The sequence below is a fragment of the Salminus brasiliensis genome, chromosome 2 (assembly GCF_030463535.1).
Source record: "Salminus brasiliensis chromosome 2, fSalBra1.hap2, whole genome shotgun sequence".
Taxonomy (NCBI): Eukaryota; Metazoa; Chordata; class Actinopteri; order Characiformes; family Bryconidae; genus Salminus; species Salminus brasiliensis.
Genome location: NC_132879.1, coordinates 45986456 through 46002306, shown reverse-complemented (window position 1 = coordinate 46002306; position 15851 = coordinate 45986456). Strand labels below are relative to the sequence as shown.

The window sequence follows — 15851 nt, the reverse complement described above, 5'->3', positions numbered from 1 at the left end:
GACTATGGTGAGTAATTATATACCAGCTAAGTGAACCTATGTGGTAGGTAGGCGTCATTTTGATGGTTTGTGAAGTTACGAGGTCATTCCGTTCCAGGTGTAACAAGCATAAGTAATAATTTAGTCTCTGCAGTGACGCAGGCACTAGAAGCGAGATTAGACTATTGGAACACAGGCCAATTCCAGTTCATGGAGAGAAGTGGAATTCAAATGATTTAAAAGAAACCACAGATCCTGGATGTATCCAAAGGTAGCACAGTGTGAGGCTTTTTGTAGCAAGCTTTCAATTCCTGTTTGGGGAAATTCTTCCTTGCATAGAGGCATAATCCTGCATGCACAGCTCTTTCGAGGTCTATCCACAGATTTTTGATGCTTTTATCACCTGGTGTGCAGCCCATTCACAAACGACAGCCAGGACCCTCAGGATACCCACCATGCTGCCACTTATAAAGCCAAACATAATTTATTTAAAGGACTTGTCATTTATTAAGTTTACAAATACGGTAACAAATGTTTTAATCGGAGCGCAAAGCGCAGTTTTATACGAAGCTTGAACATCCTATACTTAGTGCAAAACATACAGTTAAATGCTGCCAAAGATTCCCTACATGTTTTTGGTGGGTTTTCATTTTATTCAACTTTTTTTTTCTTTTGAACATTTTGTACAATGTTAAATAGAATACGGAGAAAAAAACAAAAAACAAAAAAAAAAAACACTGAATTGAAAGTCACTAGATGACCTAGAGACAACAAGAAATGAGATAGTAGTACAAAACAAAAAATAACTTAATGACAGGTCAGTAGCATTAAGTAAACATGTTGTTCTATTGTATTTCTTTCCACAGGAGATCAGATGGAAAATTCAATTTGATTTTGATGCATTTATGTAAGTGTGTGTGTGTACGCACTTTTGTGTCAAAGTACTCTGTGGCAATAGAATTTGAGACCAAAGTAGCATGCAAGGTCTTCTTTTTCAGAAAGACAAGCATGTTGGTTATCAAAATGTGTCAGGTGGTGCATTGAATGGCATTTCCACATATCGGCACTTTGCTAAGCATTTTTAATAGGAAGGCGAAAGGAGTAAACAGAAATGATGATGATAATAACAATAACAATAATAACTGAAAAAACAAACAAAACAAAAACACTGAACAACAGTAGAAGTGTCTCCATTCCAAAATGTGGTGGTGGAGTATGATGCATTTCTGAATTCAGTAACTTCTCCCTACTATTTGAGTAAACCAGGGACATGGTCTCGAACCAATGAAACCCCTTTATTTTATTATATATAATTTTATATGTAAATGCTATAGATATACATATAGCATATTCTGCACTGCAGCTACTAGATCACTCCCTGTGGTAAACAACAAAAAGCTCAGTTTATGGAATGAGAGCAAACGGACAAATTACAGCTCATGTCTGAAACAGGAGAATGGCACTCGTTTGGGAAGTTTCATGTGTTTCGCGGATGTGGACTGAGAACTCTGACGCAAAAAAACTTCATTTCGTTCAAATCTTGAGCCGAACAATACTATGCAAATGAACCGATTTCTGTTTTCTAGGTTTACAGGTAAAGCACTGAGCACAAGATAAATGAAAAGGTCTCTAAAACATTGTTATTAAATATTGAAAAGTACAATATAGCCACTCACAGACAGTAAACAGTTGAGAAATCTATTCTGTATTAACTGGCTTAACGTGAACATTTCTTGTACCAGACGCTTGGCTTAAACGGCTAAGTGCTAAGTAAAAGGCTTGTAATCTAGCAGTCCTTATCAGCGATCAGTAGTTAAGATGACAACAGGTGTGACTCCACTAGTGTCACTGCTCTATGGTTTGTACTTGTAACAAGCTGAGTCTGGCACTGACCGTTCATGCCGCTCGGTGGATTTCTATAGCTGCTGCTGATTCATCACAGGTCTTCTGCTCTACATGGATCTGACTGGTACTTAGCGACACATCCAGCGGAGCACACGGACATGGAGACACTGATACCAGGTCTACTGCTGCGGGTCTGTACAGTAGTTTCCAGGACTCAGACTAACTTACATGCACAGTTGTTTTTTTTTTTTCTTTACAGAGGACACAAAGAACTGTGGAGATTAACCAAGTCTTTTCTTTACATAGCGTGTGGCGTCATGTTTGAATGCTACTAAAAGATCCTCTAGAGAAAGAGCTACTGATCTGCATGAAACCCAATAAAAGGTAGTTATCTGTACAGCTAAATGAGAACGGCAAGAGATGTAGGGCAACGTAAAGTTAGGTAAAGTATAGAGAAGCAAAGGAGGGGTCTGTAGAAGACCTGGAGACCTGCTTTATGAGGGCGATGCTGTTTAAAAAAAAACCTACAGCACAGCAATGGCAGTCTTGTGTTGGTGAAGGGCCTCCTAAGGTTCCTGCCCTGACTTTTTGCACTGCATTAACATCACATCTACTGGCCTCACTGGTCCAACACACACCCTCAGAGAATCTGAGCAAACCCTTCACTGCACGTACCTTAACTCACCACTGAAGGCAGTCACAACTAGTGGGGCTCGCATTTCATGTTAGTGACTTTCCAAAATCAACTGGTTTATCTTTTGTTCCTGTCTTTATATTTAGTCACTTTTTCAAAATACAAAAAACATACTGTCTCACACACTTACAGTTTTCTTCAACTTTCCTCGTCCTAGCAGCTTTCTCTCAATCTATGACCGATCCGTCGCCAACACAAAGCTGCTGCAGTGATTCTGCTGCTGCTGGCTGTGTGACCTCCTCTCAGGAAACAAAGGGCACTGTGGTACGTCAACAAACAATTCATCTATGCCAAAGAGGGGAGCCTCGGTGATGGGCACGCTTATGCAACCTTCATACTGAGCAAGTTTTAATACCGCAATCTGGGAAGACAACCCTCGACCCCCAAGCATGTGCACACTGCACAACTGAGTGAAGCCATTCTTCAGCCAGGGCACCAGATAACTGTCAGCAAGCTCGCTTACCTCCTGCCTTAGTGTCTGAAACCATCCCAGTCTGCCAACCTTGTTTGCAGTCTCATAGCAATGACATGCAGCTGACTGTGACTGCTTGGCGTACCCAATCCTATTTAAAGAAGACTGAACAGTCTGCATTCTCTGAAGCTATGGAGGCGGTCTGTGTTAACGCCCCAGCAGCAGAACACGAATGGAGTGAAGCCAGTCCGAGAGAAAACCGGCAAACATGGGGTAGTAACTCCAGCACTACCAATCCAATTTGGTGCCCAAGCTACTCCTGGCCGCACGCAGATGCCAACAGCTCACGCCTGAGCTATCTGCGTTTCTGCACCTCATGTACAAGCGATCAAGCTTCAAACCCGCTTCCTATCCATTCTTCTCAAAGTTCCACAGTCCCTTCCTACACACAGTTAAACCGTGGGACGGCGCCTCCCGATCATTTCAGCCTTAACAGCTTCTAATGAAAATAGCATATATAGCATTGAAACTAGAATCTCTTCCTCACAGTATACTGTAACCAGTTTAGTCCACATGCCAGCAATCCAACCAGGCATCCAAGCACCTCCGCTGCCTCAACATCCAATCGCAAAGTCAAAAAAATGACAAAAGGAAGGAGGAAAAAAAAGAAAAAGAAAGAAAAAGAATGAATGCAAGGCACTAGAAACTCCAGCATGCTTTCTGGGCACTGGGGGTTGGAGGGAGTTTAGGGGAAAAACGGACCGGTTATTCAAGTATGTTAATTGAAACCATTTTACATTCACATTTATCTAATACAAAGAAAGTACAAAGGGAAAAAAAAGGTTAAAGTGTCTCCAATAAGTTCTGTAGAAGGTAATAGCTAGCCTTTCTTCACCTTTACACTAATAGCAATAATCCTCCAATTTCCACCCTTTTTCTACCTTTGTTTTAAACTAATGTTGTCCAACAACATTTATAATAATCACAGTGTTTCAACATCAAAAACTGATGGGTAAATACAGGTCCATACAGAACGTGACTTCTCTCATTCAAACCAACCTGTCCTAAGAGGGCCCTAACATGGGTCATGCTTATAAAAGCTGTTACATTAGTAATAGATAGTAGACTTAAAGCCTCACTGGCCTCTGAGGCGGTATGCTTTGAAGAGCCAGACTGGCACCCCCAGTTAATTCAACCTCCATGTTATCGCCCCCCCCCCCTGTCGATACCGATTGAGAATACTGAATTACAGCGTACAGGTAAACCAGTAAGAGACTAACAGAACACTGTCTCTCCTAGGTTTTAACAGACAGGAAGATGGGGAACCAATTCATCTAGCCAGCATCTAGTCCTGTAAGGGGCGGCACATAACTCAGGATTGGGGTTTTAATCATGCCTAAACCTATTACTCCTTACAGCCCTGATATATTATAAATGTCATCTAGGATTAATAATACATTTAAGGGCCCGGACTAAACCCTCCTCTAATGAGACAGGCAGACGAATACGGTAAGCATGAAGTCGCACCACAAAGCAAGCTGGGATCTGAAATAGCTTTGTAGTCCAAAACTGGGGGACCTCTGCACACGTGGAAATCCTTGCTAAAACGTAACCAAGTTTTAAAATCATAACCTAATGAGTAAAAAAAGAGAAGCTGTACATGGATTTTTAAGTTTTCACTATTAAAGGCCACTTTCTGCATTTTAAAATGGGCTTTGTCTTTCTATTACTAGAATTATTGCATTTCTACATGACATTAGAGCAGATACTGGGGTGGCAGCAGGGTTGTAATGGAGAGACGGGGCACGTCCTCTCCTTCCTCTCATCCTTGACCAACAGTACTCACTCACTAGTCTCCAGAGACCCAAGCTGACAGAACAGCGGGAAAACTAGGAAATCAGTAAGTGAGGACGAGCCTAGAGACTGGTTAGCGAAAGCTAAAAACCCAACACGGGTCAATACCCTATTTTGCCCTTCCCCAGACTGCTCTGGAGCAAACACATCGGCCGGTCAGCAAAGGAAGCCATCACTACACACAGTAAAGAGATTTGGAAAAAGAAAAAATGGTCACAACCTTCTTTGGCCACTTAACATTGCACTCATTGTGTTCACCGTTTTGTTTCTTTTTTCCTCTCTCTCCATTTCTCGCTCTCCTCATGTTGTGCGTTTGCCCCGTAGCATGTCCATGAGAGTGCAGGAGTGGTGAGAAGTCCCCAGGAGAGTGTATGGGATTGAGAAGCGTGATTCTGTGTGTATGTGTGCACAAACCCTGGCGTCTCCCCACACAGCACTCCTCTGCTGGCTCTTCTCTCTCTCCTGCCTCTCTCAGTCTCCTCCCAAATGTAAAAAATACTTTTGAAGGCAAACCAGCCACAGGGGCTCTCCCGCTAGCCCCTTTGACAAGTTAGAGTCTGCAAAGCTGCAATGCAACCCAATTCATGTACCCAAGCCCACTCAAAAAATCACCACCGGTCCATGTGTCTCTGCCCCCACTCTCGTTCACTCTCTCCCAGTCAAGACTTGTCATGGCCTAGGTCTGGCTAGGCACCAGCCCTATGTGGTCCTCAGATTGGGGCCTCCTGGATTGCTGACCGACTTTTGCAAAGTGCTAATGTGGAAGGCCTGCAGAGCAGCTGGGGCCTGGGAGAATTGGCCCAGGGGTTGCGAGCTGGCCAGCAGGCCCGCCGCCTGGGTGTGCGCGGCTGGGCCGCCGGCCCACGGGCCGCTGTAAGGTGCAGAGGGGTAGCCATACTGTGGTGTAGGGCACAGGGAGCCCTTACGGGCCCCCATAGAGGTAGCAGGAGGGTTGGGCATGGGCGTGTGGCCACTCAGAGATGAAGCGATGTTGGGGCATAGCTGTCCCGGAGCAGAGTACTTGCGTCCCATGTTGGCAGGCGGGATCGTCTAAGGAGACAGAGGGAAATAACAAACTGTGAAAATGCTTGATGTTTGAGAGTCAGTCACTGAACTGGCATGTTCGACTTCTCTGCTACTGGCACAGAAAGACACTACATTTAACCTGCCCTGGCATATACTAGTCCCAAATACTGACAAGACAGGACAAGACAGGGCGTTGCAACCCTAGTGGCACATGCTGGTTCCAAGAGTTCACTGCATTGACATTTATGACACTTGGCACACACGCTTTCCCAAAGCAACTTACACTTCAATCATCAGAATCATCAGAAATCTGGGTGAATATAGAGTTAAGTGTCTTTGCTGAGGACGCTTGCCAGGTGGGTAATAAAACCCCTGTGTGTCAAACACTACGGCATGTCAATCGCCTTCCAAATGCATGTGACATGTGCCAGTTACAAGAGGAGCTAGCTAATGTCAGTTAATGTCTTTCGGCAAGATTTCTAACACTACATTGGTCTTCCTGTATAATATGATTCAAATGAAAGTTGCTCTGGATCAGGATTGGGCAATGGAAGCTGAAGTCCAGCACAGTTGGATTGTACTCCACTGCAGATCTTTCCCAGCTCTAACAGACCAACCTGATAACAGATAAACAGATAAACCTGCCTCTTAAAAGGGGAGTTGAATCAGGCGTGCTTGAACAGGAAAAGCACAATACTGTGCAGGAATCCAGCCCTCCAGGACCAGATCTTTCCTTCCCTGCGCTGGTTAAATGTATGTATTTTTAAGCAAATATACATTTATATGTATTAATTTGTTCGATAAATAAAATATCTGCATTTTATTCTTTTTATGGCATGTGTCACCCTAACAGAGATAAATGACACATGTAACCACAATGCCAAATGCTGACAATTTCTTTTTTTATGTTTATAAACTGGCAGAGAAGGACATAAAAAATTACACCAGACATCTGCATTGGCCGACAACATTAGAATAACAGCAGTAGCTATACTGTTCCTCATTACCCTACAGGTCTTTGCAGTTAATCATGTGTCCAGCTTCAAAAGGCCTACACCATTTTTTATTTAAATTAAATGAGATTACTTGCCATTCTTGGGCCAAGAAAAACAGATGCTACTCCCTATTTACAAAAGTGAAAGGCTGTGATTTGCAGTCCCAATCCTGGTGACCCCATGCACAGCACATTTTTCTACTTTCCATAATTCATGCTCCTAGTCTCTTCTAGTATTCCTTCCCTCCACGGGTTTGTGCTTTCTTCTCAACATACTTGATAATAAGCAAATTAAGGGTTTGATTTAAAACTTTACAGCAGGAATAATCAACAAGTTGAAGGGGCCAAATTCCTGCATAGTTTGCATATTTCTCAACTCTAACACACTAAATCCAGTAATAAACTGTTGGAGTGCAATGCAGAAATGCAATGGATAACCACTCCTACATGAAATACCAAAGGTAGGGTCTTACATCATAGCTGTGGCCCTGAGAGGGGGCCTGTGATTGGTGCTTTGAGCCCCTCTTGCCCTGGGACAGGTTCATGGCGTCCCTGGCCCAGTTGTCCACCAGTTTGTGCAGGTCGTCTGTGAACGTGCCCTTGCGGCTCTGGGGCGCAGTGGCGGGCGGCTGAGTCTGATTCTGCCCTGGGCCTGGCCCACCCACCGTGTTGGTACTGCTCGTCCCTGTAATAGAAAGAGAGACGCAGAGAAGGAGAAAAGGCAGAAAGAGAAGGAAAGGATGTCATTGAAGCACATTCCAGTTTCAATATTCCGAAGTGACACAATCTAAGCACAAAGACCACGTCAAGGTGTTCATGTATATTTTCATATACATATCAGTACGTATGTGTATGGTAATTGTCATGGCAGGGATAGGCCCTATAGAGCACCTGGGAGTCCGCTCTGAGGCTAAAGGGGCTTTTTTATCTCTCTGACTCCAGCCTGAAAAATAGGGCATGGTGAAAGAGTTAAGACACCACTGTCTGGGTTTACAATCAATCTCTGTTAGGCTTCCAACTCGCATTTTCCATGGCAGGGTTGCCGCAGTGAGCTACAGCAGTCGTTTTAGGACATTAGAGGGAGCCAAAGAGCAACGAATGGGGATGGATTTTAATGTTAAGCTCCACTGCATTAACCTTAGATGAACTGTGATGACTCAAATTCAAAAAGGGATGCTGCCATTAATATGGAGGTTTATTTTGTTTCAGCAAACAAGGTTTTCCTCTGACAAGTCACAAGCATGTTCGTTCACAAGCATTCATTAGGGTACTGTAACTACTTCTGAATTAGCAGTCCAATGTGCCATAAATGTTTTGTTGGTCCAGAAAGGCTGTAAGACTTATTATGCCACTTGCATATTATACCCGTAGCTCTGCTTAAAAAAAGGAAAGAAAAAGGCAAGGTTTGTGCATTAAGTGCATTTATCATCAGAGGGAGTACCTTGGCTCTTTCAGACATGTCTGAGGATAACTACTAAACATGCAAGTCAACTGCCCTGTGTAACTGTCCATGTCTGTGATCGCATGAGGAGTCAATGCATTTGTGAAACATGGGAGAAGGGGAGGATGCAGAAAATTAAAGCCCAAAAAAAAACTAAACATTGAAAGCCACTGGTTTTTCTTGAACAACACCTGGTGCATAGTTTGGATGGAGGAGAAGAATACAAGAATCAGCATTTCTGTTGCATAACATTAAGAATCTGCATCAACGGCAGAGCTTTAAAAAAAAGCCTCCAATGAAGCAGCAGTAGAGTGCAGAGTCACAAAAGCACATACACTGCACCAAGCCTGAAGCACCAGTGGAATTCTGGGGGATGGAGTCCAGAGCAAAGCCATGCTTAGAGGGAGTGCGGGAGGAAAGCACAGCTAGACTTCAGCATTTTACTGGATGACTTCCATTCACTTCACGTTGCATTTCACACTTCATGTTCAGACGTCTGGCCTGTACTCTTTTTATTGGAACAACTATAATACATATTATATTTATATATTTATTTTATTTAATTTTTTACCTATACTAGGTTTTTAATGAAAAATGCTTACCCAAATGTTAGTTACTACCCTTACTGCTAGACTCATGCAGAAAGATAAGGTACGGTACGGTGCAAAGAGCCAGGGTAAGTGAGTGTAGAGAGATGGTGGGGCTTTAAAACTGGCTTGGGTGTAATAGGATGAGGCTTCAGTCTGGCCCATTTAGAGTGCATCAGCCGCAGTGCTTTGGCGAACAGTGCTAGGAACGGAGACGCCAAAGTGACGCGTGCACTGAGAGCGGCCTAGAGTCTCTTCAAGTGTTTTGGCAAGGAAAAGCACTCACATGCACAGGCAAACGGACAAAAATAAATAAATAAATAAAACAAAATTTTAAAAAATGACAAACTCTGATCCGAATTCCTGCCTGGAAACCATTAGCAACTCACCCAAACAAAATGCACACATGCGTCACTGCCTCGTCCACAGCGGACGGCGGCTTACAAAGGACTGCACTTCAGATTTAGAGAAGAATATATTACGGATGCTTTGGAGGAGAGGCCGGTTCAACTTGAGAACACTCATCCAGCATAATGAATGGGTCATCAGGACAGAGAAATGCTCAAGTCAGCCTGAGAGCTTAGCAGGGCCCAGCGTCTTGAGCTTCGACAGGCCACAACGTGCGCGCACGTACACACACACACACACCAGTAAAGACGAGAGGAATGGGAAGTGCAAGAGTGAAGGAGTAGGAGGAACAGGGGGAGGAATAGGAATAGTAGGAGAGGAGGAGGAGGTGGGGATTGAAAAAAGAGAGATAATTACTACAGAGTTGGTTGCAGGGGCACACTTTTTTCACCATCTTCCCTGAAGCATGGAGAGAAGCATGGGATTGAAGAGAGTCAGTGTTAAAGTCACTAAACCGCCGACACAATGCATAACAGGGAGCGCATCATTACATGCCACCCTAGAGCTAAACTCAAGTCCAGACTGCTGCTATAGCTCCACTGTGCTTTAGTAAGAAGTGAAGGTGCAAGGAGGGACCTGAGTAAGGAGAGAGGGGCTAAGCTGCAGCTGGACTTTCTCTCATCTCCTAAAATCCTAAAAACGTACACATTTCAAAAGGAAGACAAGCCAGTGAGAAAATGTAGACGGCAGGTGGTTCAATCCTTTTACTTTGCTTCAATCCTTCTTGCTTCTGTGTGGTTGGTATAGCGTAGTGGGTAACACCACTTCCAGACTCATGCCAGACTGGGGCTAGAATCTCATCTTTATCATTGGTCTATTACGCTATACCAATAGGAGTCTTTGGGTAAGACTCCCAACACTACATTTGCCTGCCTCTGGAACATAATTGGGCCGAGAGAGACTGGATTTGTATAGCAATGGTACAGTCTCTCCCTTTTCTTTTTAACAACAGGGACTAAACAGAGAGCTCGGACATCTGAACTAATTCAACCACAATTACAGCACAATGATGCCAAACTGTCCAAGTATCATCAAAATCAAAACTACACAAAATGACAAAATAATCATAAGATCAGTGGAAGGTATAAACTTACTCAAATTCTGTAGGTTTGATGAGTAAAGAGATGCTACTTTAATTTTAATATAATGAATTAAATGTTGTAGAGCAGGGGTGTGGCTGCAGATCTTCATTTTAACACAGCAGAAGCTCATGTAAGACTGTGGGTGTGTTTCAGTTGAGTGCAACACACTTATACAATAAGCTACATACTAGAGCTGGCCGACATGTGCCAACATATGGCGTTCTCCGGTCACTCTTCGCGCTCCACTTCCATCGCCATTTATTTCCTTGACATTTTACCAGACGGGAGTAGCTCCTCCCTTTCTGTTTCAAAAGCATTGTGGGACAATAGTGTCCATTGAAGCCAATCTCAGAAACCAACCAGTTCCAAGTATGCATTATGGATTTTAAGTATATTCAACTTTGATACTTACAGATGCAATCAAGCTTATTCAACCTCATTGAAAATGAAGTTTATTGGCCAAGTTTTTAAACTAACTTTCAAAACCAAGAGATATCTGAATGCTCAACACAACCAATAGAACAAGTGGTTTCCCCAAGTTCAACACAAAATAACACTTTTAATGACTACTGCAGTCTCAGAATTATTCAACCCTCTGAACAGAATCCCTCATAAGAGCACACACAAAACAGGTGGCAAATTAAGAGCCTTATTAGTCAAAAGTGTCGCCTAAAAAGCTCAAGGAGGAGATCCTTGCCTTGCACACACAAGGAAAATGATACAAAGAGATAGCAAAGGCACTGAATGACCCCAGAGAAACAGTTGGAAGCATAGATCTTCTCAAGTTCAAGAAAAACACCCTGCCTACAGTGAAACCTGACAGTGGCTCAGGGATGCTCTGGGGCTTGCTGGGAGGACAAGATGGATTCAATCATCTTCAGAATCAATATGAATTGAAATTCTAGTTTGCTTCTGCTTGTTTGGAATAAAAACCTGCAGTCACATCAGACCTTTGTGGATAAAACTAGTGACCCTTGTTGTAGCGCATGTTAAAATGTAGTACAGTTAAAATGGGCAATGCATGTAGTGTGGCAAAGGTCAGCAGATTTGCAGTGTTTGAATGAGATACCCTGCACTTAGAGACAAAGGTTGAGGAGGATAAATAAACAATGGGTTTGGCTTTGGACTTAGGTGGCAGCCATTTTCGGAGCAGCAGTGGAAGGGAGTGTAGGGTCATGGAAGATGCAGGGATGGGAAGGGCCAAAACTAGGTGAAGCAATTCCGGAATACTGTCAGCACGGAGATGTCGTGTTATAAAATAGTCCAGCCATAAACTTCATCTCCACTGTGAAGTAATCTAAACACAAGAAAAGACTAGGGCTGCAAGGCTGAATAACTGCCATTGACTATACTATTACTTTTCAGACACTGTAAAACACAATATGTACATATAAGCATGAGTCTTATGCTAAGCAGATGCACTGCAATAAGTCCTGTTACATAGATGGAGGTAAATACATTACTGTAACGCTGGAGATGAGCATTAAATCTGAACGTGACGCTGATTTTAGTGATGAATTTTGATCATTTGGAGATGGTGCCAGTCAGAATGGCTCCCAAACACAAGAAAACCAGTCAGAGTATAGGAAGGAGACAAAGGAAAAGCGTTACACACAAAGAGCCAAGCAGGGCGTACTCAGAAAACGGGTCCTTCTGCCACCTGGTTTGAAGGTCACTCTCTCCGACCCACAGCTGAACTTTACACAGCCTGTGGCACAAAAAGAGGGAAGAGAGAAAACAAGAGGTATAGAGACAGAGAGGTGTAGAAAAAGAGAGGGAGAAGGAGACGTACACAAATACACAGTAAGAGTGGAAACAGAGGTCAGTAAGCCACGAACCCCAGAGAAAAGGGACAGAGAGAGAAAGAAAGAGAGAGAGCGCGAAAGAGAGAGATAGGTATATACACAGAGAGAGTGTGGAAGTTGTGGCACAAAGGAGAAGTGAGCATAGAGCTGTACTGCACAGTAGGGGAGGCAAGCAACAGCACCTCCTGCAGAGAGTGGCATCTGCACTGCAGCTACACCCGCATCAAGACATGCACTGTTGAGTTTCAGAAAAGAGCAACAGGCTCACTAACATGGAGCAGAGCTTTACCAGCCCTATGCCAACTTCATGAACATCTGCTGACAGGTCAGTACGCTTACCTGCAGGGATGGGAATCAAACTGCCAATTTAACAGGCTCGCTATGCACTGTACCATGCAGCAAATTTGTACAGCTGGCAAAAAGACTGAAATATCTGACATGGCAGGAATGAATAACAGTAATGTAAATACATACACTCAAATTGAATGCTGTTGTATACTCATCTAGTCTTTGCCCTTTGGCGAAAAACCTTGTCTAAAAATGACTGATAAATCAGAACACGTCAGACTAAGTTGACAGTACCTTGCGTGGCTATACAGAGGCTGGGGGCGGACAGTGTGGCATCGCTGGTGAAGGCTGAATACAGGTTTTCACTGGAGGGCGAAGGTTTACAGGGTTGGAGAAGCGGGCTGCTCCCAGAATCAACCAAACCTCCGGGGGTCAGAAACGTCTGTTGGTGTGGGAACACTGTGGGTGCGCTCTGCGCTGATAAAGTGCTGCTCGCTGAAACACACACATGTATAGCAGAATCTGGTTATTACCAAGTCAAAAATGTTCATGTTAGACAGTACGAAGCCTTTCAGGCCATGATGATTTCATTGTTTTAACACAACCATAAACATAGAGAAGAGCAAAGTTCAAAGTTTATTCAAGAACATTTTTCATAATACAAAACTAGCAGTTGGGCGTACCAGGCTGAAGTGGGCTTTTACTGCCCTGTGAACTGCCGCGGCTGGATTTGCTGCTTTTGCTCTTGGTAGGTCGCCTTCTACGACCGGCCAGGGTCACGGCAGGTGGGTTCACTGTGGCGGGTGGGACTTTACCCATTCGGGCGAAAAGGGCGTCAATCTCCTCTTTCTGCCGTGTGTAGAGAGCCTGACTCTCAATCATGTGCCTTCAGAATGATAATGAGAGATTATCAATGATAATAAACATCATCTGTAATCTGAGCACTGTTCTTCCTTATGATCGATCAGATATAAAGCAAAGCACTATCACTTTATTAAAATGGTGCAACACAAAAAACCTACTTCTCCCGCAGCTTGCTGACTTCCCGCTTGAAGTCCTCGTCCTCAAACTCTGAGTCATTGTCGCTACTTAAATAGGAATTGAACGAGTTGTTCAGGCTGGCCAGGCTCTTGCCTTCAGGACTGAGAGCTGGGCCATTTCCCACTGCAGGAACAGCCCGAGGCTGAGGCTCTGGAGACATCGGGGTCCCTGGAGAGATTGCAGGAGGGTCCTCTGTGGCTCGTCTCACGGAGAAACGGCCAACCTTGGTGTCGGCCCGCGTAGTGACCTGAAAACGGCCAATGGTGGTGGGCTGTGGGGATGCAGCCTTCGGGCCAGACAAAGCTGAGGGAAGGCCGTCCACAACATCCCCCCCTGGCCTATGAAGTGGAGAAGAGGCCCTGTGCAGCGTGTTCTCAGGGCTGGAGAGAGTGGAGGGTGAGGAGGAGGAAGAGGTGGATGAAGAGGTGGTGGAGGAAGATGAGTCACTGGAGGTGGTGGGAGCCTGAAAGGAAGAGTCTTCGGCTGCCAGCGACACCTGGATGAGGAGAGGGAGTGAACAAAATTCAACACTATTAGCGGACAAGATGCAAAGTCAGCGTACTTCATTATGCAGTAGCGTGATATGGCTATAATACAGCATTAACAGGCAACCAAGCATCTAACCTAAAATCATATGGCTTTATTATGATGTGTGAAAGTACAAAGACCAGATCATTATTATTCAATACCCAAAAAGGAGAATCAGGAACTGGGACATCCCTAGGAAAAATATCCAGAAGAAAGGAAGGCATGGCTGTTAAATACCTGGAATCGGCCCAGCTTGAAGCCTCCAGCTGGAGGTATGGCTGCTAGTTCCCCATCCAGAGAAAATGGAACTGAAATATTAATCAGAAAAATGGTGTGAATCTTAATAGAAAAACTCAATCCAGTAAATGTTTTAGAAATAGATACTTTTCATAGTTAATTTTTAAGACTATTTATTTATTATGATAAAAGCAGCATCACATACCTGGCTGCCCTCCAGCAGGCATTCCGGTATGAGAGGACTAGAGGGAAAAGAGGAAGGAGGAAAATTACAAACAATGTCTTTTTGTGAAAGCTATATAGAACATGTGTATTTATGCAATGGGGATCAACATATTAATGTGATCTTGATGTATATTGTGTAATAAGGTCAAATATACATCAAATATGATGAATAAAACGCACAAATGAAAAATATGGTCTGGAACACAATCTTGTCCATGCTCCTTAAGTGTGTTGTGTACCTGGTGCGTGACACTGCTGACAGAGACGGTCTCTGGACTTAAAGCCCGTCTCAGCTGGGCGTCCAGATCTTCTAGGGGCTGCTGGGACTGAAGAACAATCCAGTTCACAATTTTGTCAAGTCCACTTAACTACAAAGCCACAGCGTACACACAGCACACGCAAATGACTTATGACAGTGCACACAAATACAGCAGGAGGAAAGGCTATCCAATTAGCTTCTGCAGGAGATTTTTTTACTGCAAGATGTCTGCTGACCTTTGCATGGACAAACAGCACTCCATATCAAATGGTGGGATTCTCTTTCATTTTCTAGCTCATACAAGAAAGACTAGAAACTAACTGGGTACCCTATAGTAGGTTCTGAGATGATTTATACCAGGTGGCTCAGTGTAAATATCCCTCAAGGTAAACTCGTACTTATAAATTCTTAAGTTGTTTCCTAAAGACAATTCCTAATGAAGAGGAAATGTCACTGACAAAGAATACAACACACTGGGCATGAACAAAGGACTTTTCATGTCAGACAAAAATGAAAGCAGGCCTAAACAGTACAGCAGTATTGTTCATCAAATAGTAACAACCATAAAAAAACAACCATAAAAAATATATATAATAATAATAATAATTTGAGATCAGAGCTCAGGATCAGGATTTATTAAGCTCCGTGCACCCCTGCACTCTTTAGGGATAGAGAGAGTGCAAGAGAGTGAAAGAGACAGAACGAGAGAGTAGCCGGTCAGAGTTATCACAGGTCATGCTCCTAATAGTATTCACAGAAATGCGATGCCATGCACTAATTTGATAATGATCCGATTAGAAATCTCTGCTCATGCTTCACTTGTTTTTCAGGAAAGCAGGGAGGGGAAGAAAAAAAAAAAAAAAGAAGTGGAAAGGGGTGGCCAGGGTTTAACAGCGAGAGGACGCAGAACACGAACAACAGAAGGCAATGGTGGACAGACGCACTCCGAAAGAGAAAGGAAGAAAAATGCACCTGAGTTAGACAAGGTCCTGGGAAGGGTGGTAGGTGTTCTGTGGGTGGCGTGCCGGCTTGCTCTGAGCCGACAGGCAACACCTGATGAAACGAAGATGAAGATCAAACCAACAGCACTTTAGCCCAGCGCGCTAGCAGAGAGGCTACAGCGCTACCTACAGGCCACATGCAGCT

At 43.7% G+C, this 15851-nt stretch overlaps 1 protein-coding gene across 12 annotated transcripts in view; it reads right to left on the bottom strand.

Annotated features, from left to right (window-relative positions):
* Positions 1-444: 444 nt before the first annotated feature.
* The window catches only part of wnk1b (WNK lysine deficient protein kinase 1b), an 87796-nt gene continuing 72389 nt past the window's right edge, over positions 445-15851 (bottom strand). For 7 of the 12 annotated variants that reach the window (XM_072672921.1, XM_072672925.1, XM_072672927.1 and 4 more), the window contains 11 exons: positions 15678-15758; positions 14686-14772; positions 14427-14463; positions 14222-14292; positions 13438-13952; positions 13099-13301; positions 12710-12910; positions 11938-12030; positions 9598-9639; positions 7278-7489; positions 445-5834 (listed from right to left, as the gene is read on the bottom strand). In XM_072672921.1, coding sequence (XP_072529022.1) covers positions 5484-5834; positions 7278-7489; positions 9598-9639; positions 11938-12030; positions 12710-12910; positions 13099-13301; positions 13438-13952; positions 14222-14292; positions 14427-14463; positions 14686-14772; positions 15678-15758 — 1893 coding nt within the window. In that variant the 3' untranslated portion in view covers positions 445-5483. Of the gene's footprint in view, positions 5835-7277; positions 7490-7695; positions 7748-9597; positions 9640-11937; positions 12031-12709; positions 12911-13098; positions 13302-13437; positions 13953-14221; positions 14293-14426; positions 14464-14685; positions 14773-15677; positions 15759-15851 lie in introns of all 12 variants that reach the window. The other 5 variants (XM_072672931.1, XM_072672926.1, XM_072672928.1 and 2 more) reach the window with 5 other exon arrangements.